This window comes from Larimichthys crocea, chromosome XVI (genome assembly GCF_000972845.2).
Source record: "Larimichthys crocea isolate SSNF chromosome XVI, L_crocea_2.0, whole genome shotgun sequence".
Taxonomy (NCBI): domain Eukaryota; kingdom Metazoa; phylum Chordata; class Actinopteri; family Sciaenidae; genus Larimichthys; species Larimichthys crocea.
The window spans coordinates 7,273,881-7,291,121 of record NC_040026.1 but is presented as its reverse complement, the minus strand read 5'-3'; the positions used below and the strand labels follow the sequence as shown (position 1 = coordinate 7,291,121).

Here is a 17,241-nt window from a genome sequence, read left to right as displayed (position 1 = left end):
ACAGCTGTTTTCGTGTGTAGACAACAACAGAGCCCTGGCTTTATTTGAAGAGGTCACCTGATGTATCATGAAGTATGACAGAAAAAAGGCAAATGACCCCAAGCTTCAATTCCATGTTTACACAAACTGGATGGAGACTGGTGTCGTTAAAAAAAGCCCTAAAAACACAGAGCTCGTACTGTAACTCGCAGTTAACTACATGGTGCCATTGCAACAGAGCAAACACCGGCCAAAGTCTGGTTATTCCAAAATTATCCTCTTATCCCGATATAACAAGCTCATTTTCTGAAGATCTTGAGAAAACAAGGCTTTGCTTTCCAGAGATAACGACATACGTAATTAAATTGAGATCTCAAAAACGAATCCAATATGAGATGCCTGAGATGTGACGTCATGCTGTGCTGACCTGACGCTGACTGATGGATGTGACATACTGATCTATATACTCCTGCTCCTCTGACATCGCTACATTGAATGAACTTGCAATAATGTACTACTATCCTTTTGATTCCTCGAGATCTCATAAAAATTATGTCCTTACTCTTGTGCTATAAGAGTAGTGTAGATAAAACAAAGTCTTGTTATCTCGAGATCTCATGAGAATTTACTTATCATGAGAACATGGAGAAAATAACACGTATGAATACATGACCACTAAGCGCTTCCGTAGACTAGGTTGCCACTATCTATCACTGGACTATGCCAGGTAAGAGGAAGCAAAAGGCAATCAGGACGACCATGAAATATACCATTTTAATCATTTCAATCAAGATACTCTGTGCGCCCCCAACTCTAAATGGCAGCGCACAGACGGCACACTTGTCTTGTCTCTCTGTCCATATTAATATTGTCTATCAACAACTGTGCTATTTGTATTAAAGTAAATAAGTTTGAACTTTGCCTGCCAGTTGGCTTTGAGAGTTATTTGTGGCTAAAAGCTTCCAACTTTGAAAGGAGATTGGCAAGCGGGTCTCTTTGCGTCGGGCTATTGTTTCCGGAGTGGTGGCGGCTCGTTGATCTCCACGGTCCCTCTGTGATCTGCAGGTCTGGTGACTCTCCAGCACCCGGTCTGTTTACACCAGGTTGTGATCACCATGCCCGTAGATCACTGAGGGACGGCGGAGCACACCGCCGTCCCTCAGTGATCTACGGGCATGGTGATTTTCTTAAATGGCTTTTTGCCTCACCACACAGAGACAATTTGCGTTATATTTCTCTGCATTTTAACTTTGTGGGATCTAAGATTGACTGATCACAGTGGGATAATTGCATCTCAAATTACACTAGAGGGTGTGCTTTAACGTCATTATTGGCACAACAGTGAGTGACTTGCAATTATTCCAATTACCAACTTAAGTAAAATATATAATCAAAATGTTTTGGAGTGGAATTTTTTCTCAAAATAAACATTTCTGTTTGCTCACAGTTTCTGTTCTGATCTCCATTTCTATGGAGATACATGGGGTCTGACTAATACCTGGAATACAATAAGTCACAGCAGTAGACTCATATGTATATGCTTCCTACTTTTCTAATGTTCGTTTCCCAAACTGAATAAATACCGTACATATAAACACTGAACTGCTTTTCTAGTTCAGTCAATTCAGTCAGTGTTGTGGAGAAATTGCTGAAGTCAAAGGTCAATGGTGAGATCAGGAGGGAAGAAAGTGTTCAGGAGCCTCTGATGTCTTATGCTGTATTATTTATTGACACTTGGCCAAGGAGAATTAGAGACACTCTCAAAGTACATCTAAAGTGCTTGAGTCAGTCTCGCATTCTGACGAATTTGTGATGGTGGATAAACTTTAAACCCAAAGATAACACCACAAATACTATACGCCCAGAATTAGTCAAAGAGAATGTCTTTACCCATGGAGGTGTTATTGTCAACACATTCTAGTCTGGAGACACTGATGTCTGTTCATGTTAATGGAACATCAATGGCCAGCTATCTATTATGACTAGGAAGGCAGCAACAGGCCTCTTCGACCCCGGCCACCACAGTGTTGAGATATGGTGGCACCTAGTCAAAGCCAAACAATTAATACTGCCGAGGAACTCAAGGCCCACACCATGTGTAACCTAAGGATAGAAAATTCCATAACAGTCAGTAGTTACTAGATGTGAACTTCCCATGTATTTTAAGGTAATACCGCTGTATTTGAGACTGTATTTGAACAGTGTTTTAAAGTCCACAAGTCAAAATGTATTGAACAAAGATTGATGTATTGATGATCATTTCCAAAACTGACATGTTTTTATTTAACAAAATATCCATCTCCATTCCAGATTAGTCGATCTTTAGTTTTTTAAAAACAAAACAATCAATCAATCAATCAAACAATATTTGATCTCTGATGTGCTGCACACAAACGAGGTGCACACCTGTATTAATGAGGCAGTCTAACAGCTCTGTAACACAGAATATTCATTAAAGAAAAATTGAAATTTGAAATTCAGATTTATTACTTTATTAAATGTTGATCTCAAGTGTACATATTAAGATGGGATGTACTGACTTCATTCCTTGACAACTCCAACTGAGGGTTAAGCTCCTCACTTGACATCGGCACATATCTCTCCTTTGGTTTTTTCTTTTCATGCTCTTTTAAACATTCATCGAAACTAAGTCCACCATACAAATCAAAATGAACAACAAAAAGATTCATTTTATGTTACTAGTGTAGCCCATTTTCTTCTTCAGCTTCAGTAGTTAGCTACGTTGCCATGGGGTTAGCAGGGTAAGTGGTTTAATGATGAGTCAGGTGTGCTGTCACGCTGATTTGAGCACATTCTAAATGTCTAGTTCACTGGTTCCCAAAGTGGGTGTTACGAGGCAGTAAGGGGGGGTTGCAAGATGATTTTCAGAAATAAAATAAAAATTTAAAAACTTTTAGAAATAGCACATTTTTACGATGGAGTATTAGGGCCACATTTAAAAAAAAAATTGATTGAATTAATTATAAGATTAAAGTCGGTATTAAATATGGCGAGAATTAATTACGAGATTAAAGTCGTTATTAAATATGGCGAGAATTAATTACAAGATTAAAGTCGTTATTAAATATGGCAGCGAGAATTAATTACGAGATTAAAGTCGTTATTAAATATGGCAGCGAGAATTAATTACGAGATTAAAGTCGTTATTAAATATGGCGAGAATTAATTACGAGATTAAAGTCGTTGTTAAATATGGCCCTAATACTCCGTCGTAACTATGTGATGCCGATGTGCCAAAAGATTAAGTATCTCCTTGTTTGTGAAACCTATGCTATAGTGGCCCTTTGTCACTATCCGCGCATGCTGGTGGTTTAAAGGGCTTGTACGCGTGCCAGTGTAGGTGTAGGTGCATGCAGGTGTAAATGCATAACACAGCCAATGTCCAAGCATTACTGATTATATGTTGCAGGTTTATTAGGCTACACACAGCCGACTCAAAAGTACTCACTTTCACAATAGCACAGAATTCTGACCTGCAGCGTTACACGCCATGGCACAGTCAAAAATCTCATGGATTCCCCAGCGTGCGCTGATTAACCCACCTACCTATATAGACTCAAACAATGGCCTAAATAGATACTGCCACCTACTGGCATAAATGAACACAGAAAATGACCAATCTGGCTCCTACATATGCTAAAGTACAATTTCATGAAATGCTCCACGGCCCTCATTTTAACAACTGTCCTCCTCTAAAATAACAGAATAGACTATTTACGACTTTATTCTCGTAATTAATTGTCGCCATATTTAATAACGACTTTAATCTCGTAATTAATTCTTTCCATATTTAATAACGACTTTAATCTCGTAATTAATTCTCGCCACCATATTTAATAACGACTTTAATCTCGTAATTAATTCTCGCCGCCATATTTAATAACGACTTTAACAACATTAGCTAAGGTCTATTAGCATCATGCTAAACATTACAGCATGTAACAAGGACAAATCATCTGACATCTGGGGATAGTAGTAGTAGTAGTAGTAGTAGTAGTAGTAGTAGTAGTAGTAGTAGTAGTAGTAGTAGTAGTAGTAGTTTGGGAACCCCTGGTTTAGTTGACCTATCAGATTGCTTGGTCAAAACTACGGAAGCACCTGCACTCTGTTTATTTTCACTCTGTGCAAACTCCGAAGCATTTTGCACATGACATGGAATTACGAACTGTGAGTTACCTTTAAAGTCTTCTAATTCTTTCTGAACAATTTGTTTTCTCTAAAAAATCAAATAAATCTCATCTGGACAGTACAAATGAATTGTTGTCAAATAAGGAATGGTCCTATAATGTCAAGCAAAGGTGGTTGATTTTAATACTTTTGTTGTTATCTGAAAATGTGCAGTGCATTTAAATGCCAGCTGATCTTAAATTTCAGTCTGGTCTAAACATTATTCATCTTAATATGCATATTATTTTATCTAAAATGGGTATGGTCAGGATGGGTTAAGTCAACAGCTGCTGATATTGTTGATATTTCTGAAACCTGGCTGACAAAGTCTGTGCCTGACAAGGATATTGCTATTGATGATTAGAAGATAGCTCTGATGATCCTAGCTCTGAAAGTAGAAATTGCAAAGGGCCTTTGTATAACTGTTGTAGGATGCAATAGGCCTCCTACTCCTACTTTTTATCCAGATCGAAACTATACTGAGATTATTTTAGTTGATTTTAACTGGGATTTGCTCAACCCAGTATCTGATGATTTTAAATCTCTTTGTGATTCTCTAAACCTGACAAAGCTGATTAACTCCCCTACTCGTCCAAATCCAAAGTTCCCAGAGAAGGCCACTTTAATTGACCTGATTTTAACTAATCTTCCACATAAATTTTCTGCAGTCTGTGTCTTCTGCAATGGTGACCATTGTGTAATTGCTGCTGTTAAGAATGCTACGATTCCTGAAAGAAAACCACACTTGGTTTACAAGAGAAATCTTAAAAACTTTAGTTATCACGGCTTTTATCAAAAATTGTTTAATTTTAATTGGAAAACGATTGTGCTGATGTCTGATGTTGAGTCAGCCTGATCATTTTTTAATTTAAGAATGAAAAACCTCCCTCCAATTATGTTACAGTTATGAGTATTTAACAGCTATCTGTTTTTTGTCTTCACTTCGATCTCTGGGAAACTCTTTTTTATGAGTAAACTAAACTAGACTAATTTGCAAATAATCCAAAACTTTAATTTCTTGGATGTTTTTGTTCTGTTTTGACTTGACCTTTATTAACATGCTTATGTCACACTCGCTATGCCTTACATAGGCCTACAATATACTTATTTATTTATTTATACTTATTGTTTTTGTAGTATACTTTTATAGTATTTTGTGATGACTCAAATAAGGACAATAAATGCAAAATCTATCCCCTCTATAACCGTCACAGTACTTGTGTGTGTAGAACATGTCTTGGCCGCACTGTACCTTGATTGTCTCACTTTTTGTGCAAGTCGCTTTGGATAAAAGCATCAGCTTTTTTGAGCACAAGCAGCAGCATGCTACGACCTAGAGGAAAAAGCACTGTGTCTTTTTTCAGTGCTTTGCTTTTTTTGTAGAGCCGGTCTCAGGGCGTTCTAGTTAAAAAATCTCTGAATTTTGAGAGGCACTGATGTTGTCACACTCCTATACAGACAACAAATTTTACATTACATGGAGCAGAATTTATCATCCTGAAAATCAAGGCGAAATGTGTTATGGCCGTGTCTTGTCTATCCTCAGTCAGACAGAAAAAAATCAGAGACAGAGAACCTGCATCATCCGGACACTAAATGGTGCTGGTCAGTGTTGTACCTACATGCTGTGGCTTGTTTTTAGGTGTGTAGTAAACCCCTCTGTAATGAGTGAATAATCACTGGATTATTATTGATAATAAAGAAAACATCTATGTTTTATGATTTCTAAACAGATTTATGAACATTTATTTGCGTATGTTTGGAACATAAATGATTTCACCAATCATTTGACTAAAGGGTGTGTCATGCTGAATCCAGAAATCCATGTGTCAGGGACTGAGACTGATTAAAAAAATATACAGTATAAAGATTGATCATTGATTAAAATAATTGTTATTTACATGCCTAAACACTAACCCTGCCTCCTTCCCTTGACCCCTCACATATGCCCACTGCCACCCTTTCCTGAGGTCTCCCTCTGTAATACACTAATACATACTGTAGTAGTGCACCCAACCCAGGCAAGCCTCTTATCTTTGCCCTCCAGACCTACATTGGCTTCCCTTTACTTTTAGAGGAGAATAAATAAATACGACAGGAAGAGAGGAATATAAATAAAGAGATCTGGTGCCATCAGGGAAAGAGGGATAGAGGGGTAGAATGAAAAAAGAGAGGGGTGCTGAGGGAGGGGATTAGTTCCAAGCCAGTGCTGGTGAAAAGACTGGAAATAAGCCTCAGGAGACAGGCAGAGATACAGGGGGATATGGCAGTGAGCAGGGCCCAAAATTAGCACTTGTCACTTGCCAAATGCAAATAAAGATCTAAATTGGTGAATAAAATAAATAAGGTCAGCCACTATTGCTGGGTTGCTGAAATAGCCTTCTGTCCACCACCACTGCGCTTATAGCTAATTTAATTTTATTACTAATAACATTTACTGAAGTAGTCAGAAAGGCCACTACATTAACCCAGATCTCAAAGTGACACCATCACAAGAACAATTTCGTCCAACCAAATAGTACAAACCTAAAAATTATTTTAAAAATACATTTAAATTATTAAAGTAATAAAAAGGAAACACAGCAGATCCTCACATTTGTGAAGCTGGAACCATGAAATGTTTTTGCATGAAAAATTACGATTATCACAAAAGTTGCCAATCAGTAAATTTTTTTTCACAGTGCCGTCTGTCTCTGTTTCCCCACTCCAAATAAATTTTTTTCTCCCTTTTCTCCCACACCAGTCATGTACTACTCTTATCACTCTGCAAACTTCTTTTCTCATCTTTTTCTTTATTTTTCCTCTCTGGCTGACGTTACTTTTATCGCAATCCTTCCCCATCATGTGGAAGATAAAACACTTGTCCTCTTTTTCTCATAAATTGAAATGGGTAAAACAAATCATTGCAATCACATACTCACACCTTTACAACGTACATTTATAGGGAGACATCGATTGCATTTTCATCCAATGGGTCTGTCCTTAGAGTGAGTGAGAGGGGGAAATGACTATAGATCTCTCTCCCGGACCTCAGTTAAAATCGAAGACCCAATGCCTTGTGTCTCATGCATACTCATTGTGGTTGTTTGGCACTCCTTATCCATTATCAAATATGTTCAATCAAAGCCATGGTTTAGTAGTTGAAGCTGGGGAAACAAGGGGGGAAAAAAACAGTCTTTTCCAATTGATTAAACTCCCCTTGGATTTGTACTAATTCAAATCCATACAGTTTTATATATGGGCAAAAGGTCAAAATGTGAGTCTGATTGTGAATCTACTGTGTCATATATAAAAATGTCCTCCAGAGCTGCAGAAGTGTTTTAATCTGTTATCAGGTGATAAGTGCACAATAACATATGTTCTACGGGAAGTGTAGGGGGAAATGATTTGGTTGGCATGTAAGCTCCACCCACAATCATACCTATTACTAAATGTAATTGGCTGTGGATGCATGGTCTTTAACACAATGCTGGACCTAGTTTTATAACCTTTATCTTTTTATTAGATGTTAAACCTTTATTATGTCTAATCTGTTATACAAATATATTTATCAATAATTAACAAAAACTCTACAAACTAATTTATGCTCAGCAAACCTTGCCATGTGTCTTTATTTTTATTATTTCTTTACATTGTAGATGAACACAGAATACACTATAACACATGGAGTTATGCGTTAACCAAAAAAGTGAAGAAGAAAAAAAACAATATATTGTATATTTTTTATTCTTCAAAGTAGCCAGCTATTGCTTTGATGACAGCTTTGCAAACTCTTAATTGATTCACCCATCCCATATACCCATGTTCTGGTTTGTTTACATCTTTTGTTTACTACTAATTTCCACATGTGTTATTTCATAGTTCTGATTACTTCAGCATTAATCTGCAATGTAGAAAGTGAAAAATAAAGAAAAACATTTGAATGAGAAGTGTGTCCAAACTTTATTGGCACTGTGCTTGAATGAGTATTTAAATGCGATACAAAGAAGGTAGTATAATGGGCAGTCAGTAGGGGCTCACAGATTTGCTCCTGGGTCACCCAGCAAGATGATCCAGCCCTGACTTGATGTTGTAGCTTAAAGGACCAAGAGACTGGACCATCGGTGCAATCCATTGCTTAATTTGTACTGCTGTTAAGGCACCTTCACAGAGTTTTTAAATTATGTCCAAATCTGAGTTAGGAATGATCTAAACCCAAGTCAAATACAATAATACAATTCCCGGGAGGGATACTGTCATATTTGCTAAATAGTATTCACAATATATCTACAGATTGTGTTAAGCTACATTTGTCTGTTTGTTGTTGAAATCTTGGAGAAGCAACTGTAGGTTGTTTTTATTGTCATAGTAAACACTACTTTTTTTTTTTTTACTTTTTCTTTTTTTCCTCTATAGTTATGGCAGAGTCTATGCAACAGCAGACCCATATCACCATACGATTGGTCCTGCAGCCACGTACAGTGTGGGCACTATGGTGAGTCTGTTTCCTGTTTCTTAGCTACTGACTGTTTGAATATTGTACCAGGCTGTATGTGGTATCATGATGAACTGGGTCACCTGGACATATGCTTGTTTAACTTTACAGGACCCATTTTACACCACACAAGGTCTACTGAACTATTCAGATGAACTTCAGTACTAAGTAAAATACTAACAATAAATGAATACATTATTAACTAAAATCAAATAATTTATCGATTTCTAGTGTTTAATGTGAATTATTGGCACTTCAGTAAATGAAAAGGGGACTTTGACTTATTCTCAAACTCCCCATATTGTATTGGCCTAAAGCTACTTGCTTGAAATCCAATAAAGATTGATAATCCCTCCCCACAGCAATCAGTCTCAGATTTTGCAAGGGGAGATAGTCGAATGGTTAATGTTTGTTTTTAGCTAGCTTTGCAGCTAACATCAAAGATGAAAAAAATCTTCCTAAAGTAAGAAAGAGAGCACCCCAGAATATGGGGTAGAAAGAGAAGTGCAATTTGTTTTTTTTTCATGGATGTGGGTAGGGACTTCCTCCAAAGATTAACGACCATACAGTACATGTTTCGACGTGCTGTGGGAGATTAAAGCAGAAAGAGAGAAAGATAGACCACAAAAGTATGAAAAGTAGAAGAAGGGTAATTAAAGTTTTTGGTAGCAAACTGGCTGCAGCTGGTGCTGCTGCTTGGTGCAGCATCTTGGATTCTAGATAGAGTTGATGCTGCGTGCTGATGTGCTTGTGGTGATGGAAATCGAAAGCCCTACTCCTCCCATGTGTCCCGTAAATACCCCCTTTCCTCCTTTAGTACAGCTGCTAGCTAAAAGCCTTCATTAATTACACCATTTTTTCCTCTTCATTTACTTAATTAAAACAGTGGCCTGTGTTTTCCTACTTAATGTGCTACACTTTTTTCTATTTTGTCTTCAAATTACTCCTCCCTTTCCCCATCCTCCCATATTCAAACCCATCGCAACAAATGTTTATCCCTGATATTCAGTTTAAAAGAACAACAATAAATTCATCTCAAACATAGTCATGCCTTACTTACTGAGCTGTAGCCCTAAACAAAACAAGTCAGAACTTGTCAGATGTAATAATGATGATAAAAACTGATTAGGGTAGAATCATGTGTTTGATAAGTGATTTATTTATTTTTTTTCCAGATGAGCACAGTCTAGGCTAAAATAGGCTTTTAGCTGTATATGGAATAAGATATTCTAAACTAGGTTGTCTTGTGGAAATCTGACTGGATGCAAGCTTTGTGGGGAATAATATATCACCAAGTCTCTGAGTTGGTGAGGTTCTACATGGCCATCACAGTCCCCTCACCCCTCTGTAGTATCCTACAATGCATCTCACGATTTATGTCCAATGCCAACATTTATTGTCAATGGAGGAAGTAATGTGTCCTTTATGTAATGAGGCGGAAAGTTCGTAATGTTTATTTTTTCAGTAACCATGATATTGGTTAACACTGAAGGGGAATTTTTCAAATCAGTATGCTTTAGGTACTACTGCAAGTTAAGAAAGTTGTATAAAGGCTTACTTGAGTCAGCACGGGTTAGGACTGAGGCCTACAAATTTGAAAATCCAAAAAATCAATTTTCAAAGCTTACCAGAGCCCTGTATGTTCCAGGTTACATTGTCATCAATATTGTGTAAAGCAAGAATTAAAAATTGCCATGAAAAAATGTAGGCCTATTGCTTTTTTCACATGACTTACATGTGAAACAAGCCATAGGCCTAGTTGCAGGCAGCTAACTATGATCCAGATTTATGTTGATTGAGCTGTGATATCTAGTGGCCATGTTAATTATGACAGTAGGAAGAAAGGCAATGTAGTATAAAGACAGTCAAAGTTTTGAGTTGATGGATGGGTCAAACACACCCAGATTTTCATCCAGGAGACAGACTGGTGTGAAACCAAAAGTCAAAGTTGATTTATTTTAACTTATGCTGTTTCCCCAAAAATTTTCACGACTGGTGGCATGCACCACAAAAATCAAAAGATGAGGCAAACGGGATGGCATATTGACTTAAAACAAAGTAATCACAAACACAGGATTGATAGATACTAGATACAAGCTGTGTATGACCATTGCAAAACCTGAGTACAAAATCTGTTTTCCCTTTTTATCAAAAGTTAAGATTTTATTATAATTAGATTCAAGGATAAATTCATACTGCTGTCAAAAGCAATCATGAGTTATGTGAGTTACAGCGGAGATATCACCTTCACAGTCCAAATGAGTGTAGTGTAAGTTCAAACTTCCTAAGAGCTAGTTCACTGAGAACTGCCTCTTGTCTTTTCTTATATATAAATATCCAGAACAATTCATAAAAAATTGAGTCCACAAAATCATACTGGCTTAAGCTTAAACCCTACTTTTTATATGGCAAGTGTTTGCCCACTAGCATTTTTAAGGTGGTTAATGTGGCATCCAGACATTAACACAATGGCTGAAATCTGTTGTGTCAGTGTTTTCTCTGATTAAAAAAAAAAAAAAAAAAACGTGATACCATGCTTTCTCTTCACATATTGCCTAAATACCTTGTGCACAAAATCAGCCTAAATTTAACAAGAGGCAAGGGGAAAGGAGGAATTGTTCTTTGGAGGATAGAGGAGTTAATTTTAATATTAATATTACAAACAAAAGTTCTACACTGCATACTGATTGGAGCTTTTTCATCTTTGATGTTGCAGGCTAGCCTTTACAGAGGAGGGTGCAGTCGCTTCACTCCCTACTAGAAAAGAGGGAAGACACGCCCCCTTTCCTTCCCCGCAAAACAGACAAAAAAACAACAAATGAAAATCACTAAATATCCATCTTCACGCTCTTCATGGAAAACTAAAAACAAAATGCTTCCAGGTGGCAAACGTGACCCTGAAACACAAGAATCTCTCAAGTTGCTTCCCTGTTTACAGAGTGTGCACGTCATTTATTGATGTAATGCATTGTACTTATTTTGGAAAGGAACAGTTTGTTGCTCTGTGTTGACTTGAATGTATTTGCATTGGCCTATCTGTAGTGGAAAAAAGACAACAGTAGTCAATGTGAACAAAGTGAGGAAAGAGTTGAAATAGAATCTTTCTTCTATTTCTCCCTTTCTTTTGTATCTGTAACTCAGCTCCTTTCAGGGTGGCCTTTTGTGCTAACTTTCATTTCATCTAATTTCCCTGCCTTTATTATTTCAATTAGCTCCTATATGCGTTAGAAGTATTAACTTTCAGAAATTTCTAGTTTGAGCAACAAATATCTGATTGGATATATTGAGTAAACAATACAGCCATTTCACCCCTTTAGAGTACTGGCTCCTTTCAGCCAATATCTGGAGCTGAGTTTCAGACTGACTTAATGGGACTCGAAGTTGTTCAGCCTAAAGGAGGTGAAACTGCAACAAAATGGCTACCAGGAAGTGATGTATTGTAATATCCTGGAGGAAGTGATGTATAGCAGGGTGTGAAGCAGGAGCTATGGCAGCCTTTGCTAAATGGGCAGCAGTGTGTTAGAGTCCATTGATCACTGGCATTGTGCCAGTGGCAGGAGGTATCCCATCACTGCCGAATGGCTTTGAAGGAGAAAGCTTTCCCACTCACTTCTCACTGTTCTGTCTCCTCATTCCCTGCAATAATCCAACTTTTGAGCAGATGAAAAAAATGGTGTGTTTCTTCGACTTAGTTGTTACACATCTTGAGACCATCCCATGATAAAGCTTCATGAATCAAATTTTGTCCAATTCAGAAAGCCATCAAAAGGATACAGCCACAACATATCAGAGCCGCAGTTGAGCCACAGATAGGGGCTGCCAAATTATTGTTTGATTATTCAAACTGTTTATTATTTAAAAAAAAATTAAATGTCTGAAAATACAGATAAATCTGCCTTTTCATAAAATAATAATGGTGAATGTCTATTTTCCATCATAATTTGGTTGACAGTTATGTATATTTTCTGACATGACTAGGTTTGTAAAACTTTGTAGCCTGCTTATTGATATTGAAATATGTATATATTTATATACTGTATTTCTGCAAAAAACATCTCAGACCATCTTATTGGACATCAAGTAAAGGAAAATGGGTTCCTCAATGGAAACACAAGATCTTTCACTTGCTTTGTTATTAGTTTTCAGTGGTCACCCTCAAATTCAAGACCAGGAAAAAAAGAAAACAAAATACAAAAAGAGCAATGGAGGCAGTGGATGAATGGATCAGTTACACATGCATACACACACATCTCAAGTCCTGGAGTGTCATTCAGAGAACAGAAAGACTTTCCTAATAAACCTAATAACCTCAACATTCTATCAAGACCATGAGATAACTGTTATACTGGCTCCCTACGCTGGCTGGGTACTGGATCTGGTTTATACACAGACGGGGTTGCGGAAGAATTCAAAAGTTTCTAAGCCCAGTTTTTTTAATTGGATGGATGTATTTAATTTGGTCAATATAATCACTTTGACTAATCTCCAATGACAGGAGTTTATGTATAAAGAAAAACAGACCACCAGCCAAAAAACTGTTGAAAGGCCCAGCCTTGGAAGTTCAGCAAAGGGCAAAGTGAATAAAATAAGAAATGAATAATGGGTTTGACACACACCAAAAACTGATAAGGCTTGCTGGTCAATCTGGAGAACAAATTACAGGCGCACTATAAGGAAATCAAATTATGTGATTGACATGTATATATTTAGCACAATAAAATTATAATCACATGACACACAAAACAAAATGTGAAATCTTGGCTAGCAGCTTCAAACCTTTATATTTCACAGTATTAACAATGTTTAAATAAGCAGCCTGTCATCATCACCATCACCACCATCTCCATTTGGAATTTATGTACTGTAGGTGTGTCATTGGACTCAATACCAAAACTGTATGTGAATTTTAAAGGCTGATCAGCCACAAATATGATCAAGCTAATAGCCTAGCCTTGACATGCACATTTTATGCACTGCTGAGGAAACCTGTGCTAAAATCAACACAGGCAACACTCTAATACACCCAAGTATTCAGAATCTCACTGCCTCTCTCTCTCTCATACACACGCACACACACACGCCAGTAAATAGCATCTGTGCCTGCTGTGTCTGATGTGATCGTAAAGAGGGGAGTAAGTAACGCAGGAAGAAAGGGGAGTGTGAAGAGAAGCAGTAACCGAGGCAATTTACCCCACAGATTAGAGATAAGAGAGTTCAGTCAATAAGCACTGATCTCATTTGAAGATATACCAGAATGACTATACTCAGACACACACACAGACACACCCACAACCACACACATACTCACACTAGTTGTAGATTGCTGTCACTGTTGTGTCTGTCTGCAGACTGTCTTTTCTATAGCTTTGCTATTGCTGTTTCTAACAAGGATCACTCTTGGCTACTAGAAAGTTACACACCTTCTTCTCTTTTAAAGTCTTTTAAAGTTAAAGTTAGCAAGCAAGTAAGCAAGTATATTCATTTTACATTAGAAGCTTGTAAAGAAATGCACACAGAACATTCTTCTAGAATGTACTTTCTCAGTGGTGATGGAACTGCTTTTTAAAACCATGATAATAATGTAGAATTAGTCTATTAGTGATATGAACACTAGTGTGTGTGTGTATATATATATATATATATATTATATAATAGATATATATATATTATATATATATATATATATTATATATATTTTACACACACACATACATACACTACATAACTATACTAACACACACACACACACACACACACACACACACACACATATATCTATATATATATGATATATATATATCTATATATATATATATATATATATATATATCTATATATTTATATCTGATATATATATATAAAATTATGGCATGCCGTTCAGGAAATTAAACCTTTGAATATATTGAATGAAACTTTGAATATATGGAGTGAAACTTTGAATATATGGAGTGAACCTTGAATATATTGAATGAAACTTTGAATATATTGAATGAAGTCTGAATATATTGAATGAAACCTTGAATATATTGAATGAAGTCTGAATATATGGAATGAAACTTTGAATATATGGAATGAAACTTTGAATATATGGAGTGAACCTTGAATATATTGAATGAAGTCTGAATATATTGAATGAAACTTTGAATATATTGAATGAAGTCTGAATATATTGAATGAAACCTTGAATATATTGAATGAAGTCTGAATATATGGAATGAAACTTTGAATATATGGAGTGAACCTTGAATATATTGATTGAAACTCTGAATTATTGAATGAAACCTTGAATATATAAAAAGAAACTTCATGACGTCCGACTTCGCGGCAGTGCCTGCAGCCATCTGTCTGTAAAAGCGAAAGACAATCTAGTTGCAGCGATATTAAACAATGAGGACATGATAAATACACTGGCGAATGCGTGCCGAAATCCTCCTTAAAAAGTTGCTCTCAATTATAACCGTGGCAGCTACAACAGGCATAAAGTTCGCCATAATCTCATTATGCATTTGTCTGTCTGTCCGCAGTCCGCTGTGTGGGAGTAGTGTGCCCAAAGCTGACAATGTGTCGCGGATCATAAAATACGTCAATACTAAACTAAATATTCACCTGCATTGGTCTATGATGTGGGTGATTTTATTGTATCTAACACAATTTATGAAGAGCTTCTCTTTCAGTTCATGAAATCCTGTAGCCGCAGCAGCTCCTCCAGTCCCGGAGAAGTGCCGCGTCAGAGAGCAAGTGCCATTACGCACGGGCCATTCACTGTGTTTACCTTCATTAAATCACCTGAAAACTGTATCAAGCTACCATACAGTGTCTTGGACCCTTTCTTGTGTATGGGTGGAGATTGTACACTGAGTCAGGGTTGGACTAGGAACAAAATCCGGCCCTGGAATTTTTCTCGGGACCGGCCCATCTTGGAGGAATCTGTGTTTAGCTCGGTAGCCTTAAGCAGCCGCACCCTATAGTGAAGGCTCGCTGTGGGGGCACAGGTTTGACTCCCGGACCTGTGTGGCCCTTTTCCGCATCTTAACTCGGATTTTTCTCTGTTCTTCCTTTCCTCTTTTTAGAACCTTCTGCTCGTCCATAATTTATTGTATAAACTTCGTGCAACATACAGTATGAAGTTTATCTATAGATGTATATGAGTCTATCCCTGTTTCGGTTTCACATAAACCTAGCGGCTGCATGGACGCATCCATTTGGGGGGGCAGGGAAGGTGTAAATCGTAACTTCTAAACCTGTCATGAAGAGACAAATATTAACTGATATTAGCCAGTGCAACCCAAAGCCTATTCCAAATGGATGCAAATGGGCCGCAAGTCCATTTTGGGCTGCTGGGCAAGTCGCAAAGGCTACAAATAACAAATAACATGCTACAAAAAAACATCGGAGGCCACCGGCCCAAATGTGGGCCGAGATGGACCGGCCCATCTGCATTTGCCCGGTAGCACAGACTGCCAGTCCGAGCCTGCACTGGGTGTTGTGGGGCACTCCTGTGAGGTTGAAGGCATGCTGAGGTTGGCCTGATAAACAGCTGTTGGGCCTGTTTTATGTCTGCCACGTTAAAAAAGGAGCGAGCTTCCTTGTCAGGAAAACGGTATTGATCAGGGGTATCGGCGGGATTTTGGCCCGTACACGCAGTGTTAATGATGTCCTCATAGTTATATTGCTGCACGAGATTGTGAGCGGACTGACTCGTTGTCACTCCTTTTAGCTATCAGCATCCACACGTTACACAAGATGCCGTGAAGTCTGACGTCCGTCAAGTTTCATTCCAATATATCAAGGTTTCGTTCAATATATTCAGACTTCATTCAATATATTCAAGTTTCATTCAATATTCAAAGTTTCATTCCATATATTCAGACTTCATTCATAATTCAAGGTTCACTCCATATATTCAAAGTTTTCATTCAATATATTCAAAGGTTTAATTTCCTGAACTGCACTATCATCATATATATTATATATATATATATATATACAATATATATATCATACCACTACACAACACATCATATATATATATTAGTTGTCAAAATAACGCGCTCATTTGTCGATTAATTTTAAACAATTAACGCGTTAAAAAAAATTAACAGCGATTGTTTACTTCCGGGTGGCGGCTGACCCATAAACCTTTTTTGAGCGTGAATTGTACGTCACCGACGCCGCCATTTTGGATGTGGCCAAGTAAGCTTTGTTTCCCAGATAATTAGTGTTGTGAATGGGTGTATAAGAGGCATTAACTTGAAAGCCCTGGGCGGTCGCCCACATTGCCCATAGCTAAAACGCCTGCTTGTATTAGTTTACGGGCAGATCTGCCACATCCAATATGGCGGACGCTTAACGTATCGCAGGCAACGGACCAACCTGCTCACTGTAGGCGTTCTGTTTATATGTCTATGATCTATCCTAACTAAAGGAAGTCTGTGTAGATATGTCTATGATCTTCCTAACCACCCCCCCACCCCAAGGCGCACGAGTCTGCTGTATATATGTCCTACTGATATCCTAACCCTAAAGGAGAGCAGTCCTATGGCGTGATGAGATTTTTGTCTGGTGTTTTTTTATTTCCTGCTGATATGGTGTTGTAATTT

General features: G+C 37.5%; 1 protein-coding gene across 6 annotated transcripts in view; it reads left to right on the top strand.

Moving 5' to 3' along the window:
- rbfox3a (RNA binding fox-1 homolog 3a) overlaps window positions 1-17,241 on the top strand; it is a 417,700-nt gene that overhangs the window by 373,404 nt on the left and 27,055 nt on the right. For 5 of the 6 annotated variants that reach the window (XR_003463938.1, XR_003463942.1, XR_003463941.1 and 2 more), the window contains one exon: window positions 8,563-8,641. Coding sequence is in view for 1 of the 6 variants with exons in the window: in XM_027289251.1 (XP_027145052.1) it covers window positions 8,563-8,641; window positions 11,358-11,402 (124 nt within the window). In the remaining 5 variants the exon portion in view is untranslated. Of the gene's footprint in view, window positions 1-8,562; window positions 8,642-11,357; window positions 14,052-17,241 lie in introns of those variants that run through there. The other variant, XM_027289251.1, reaches the window with a different exon arrangement.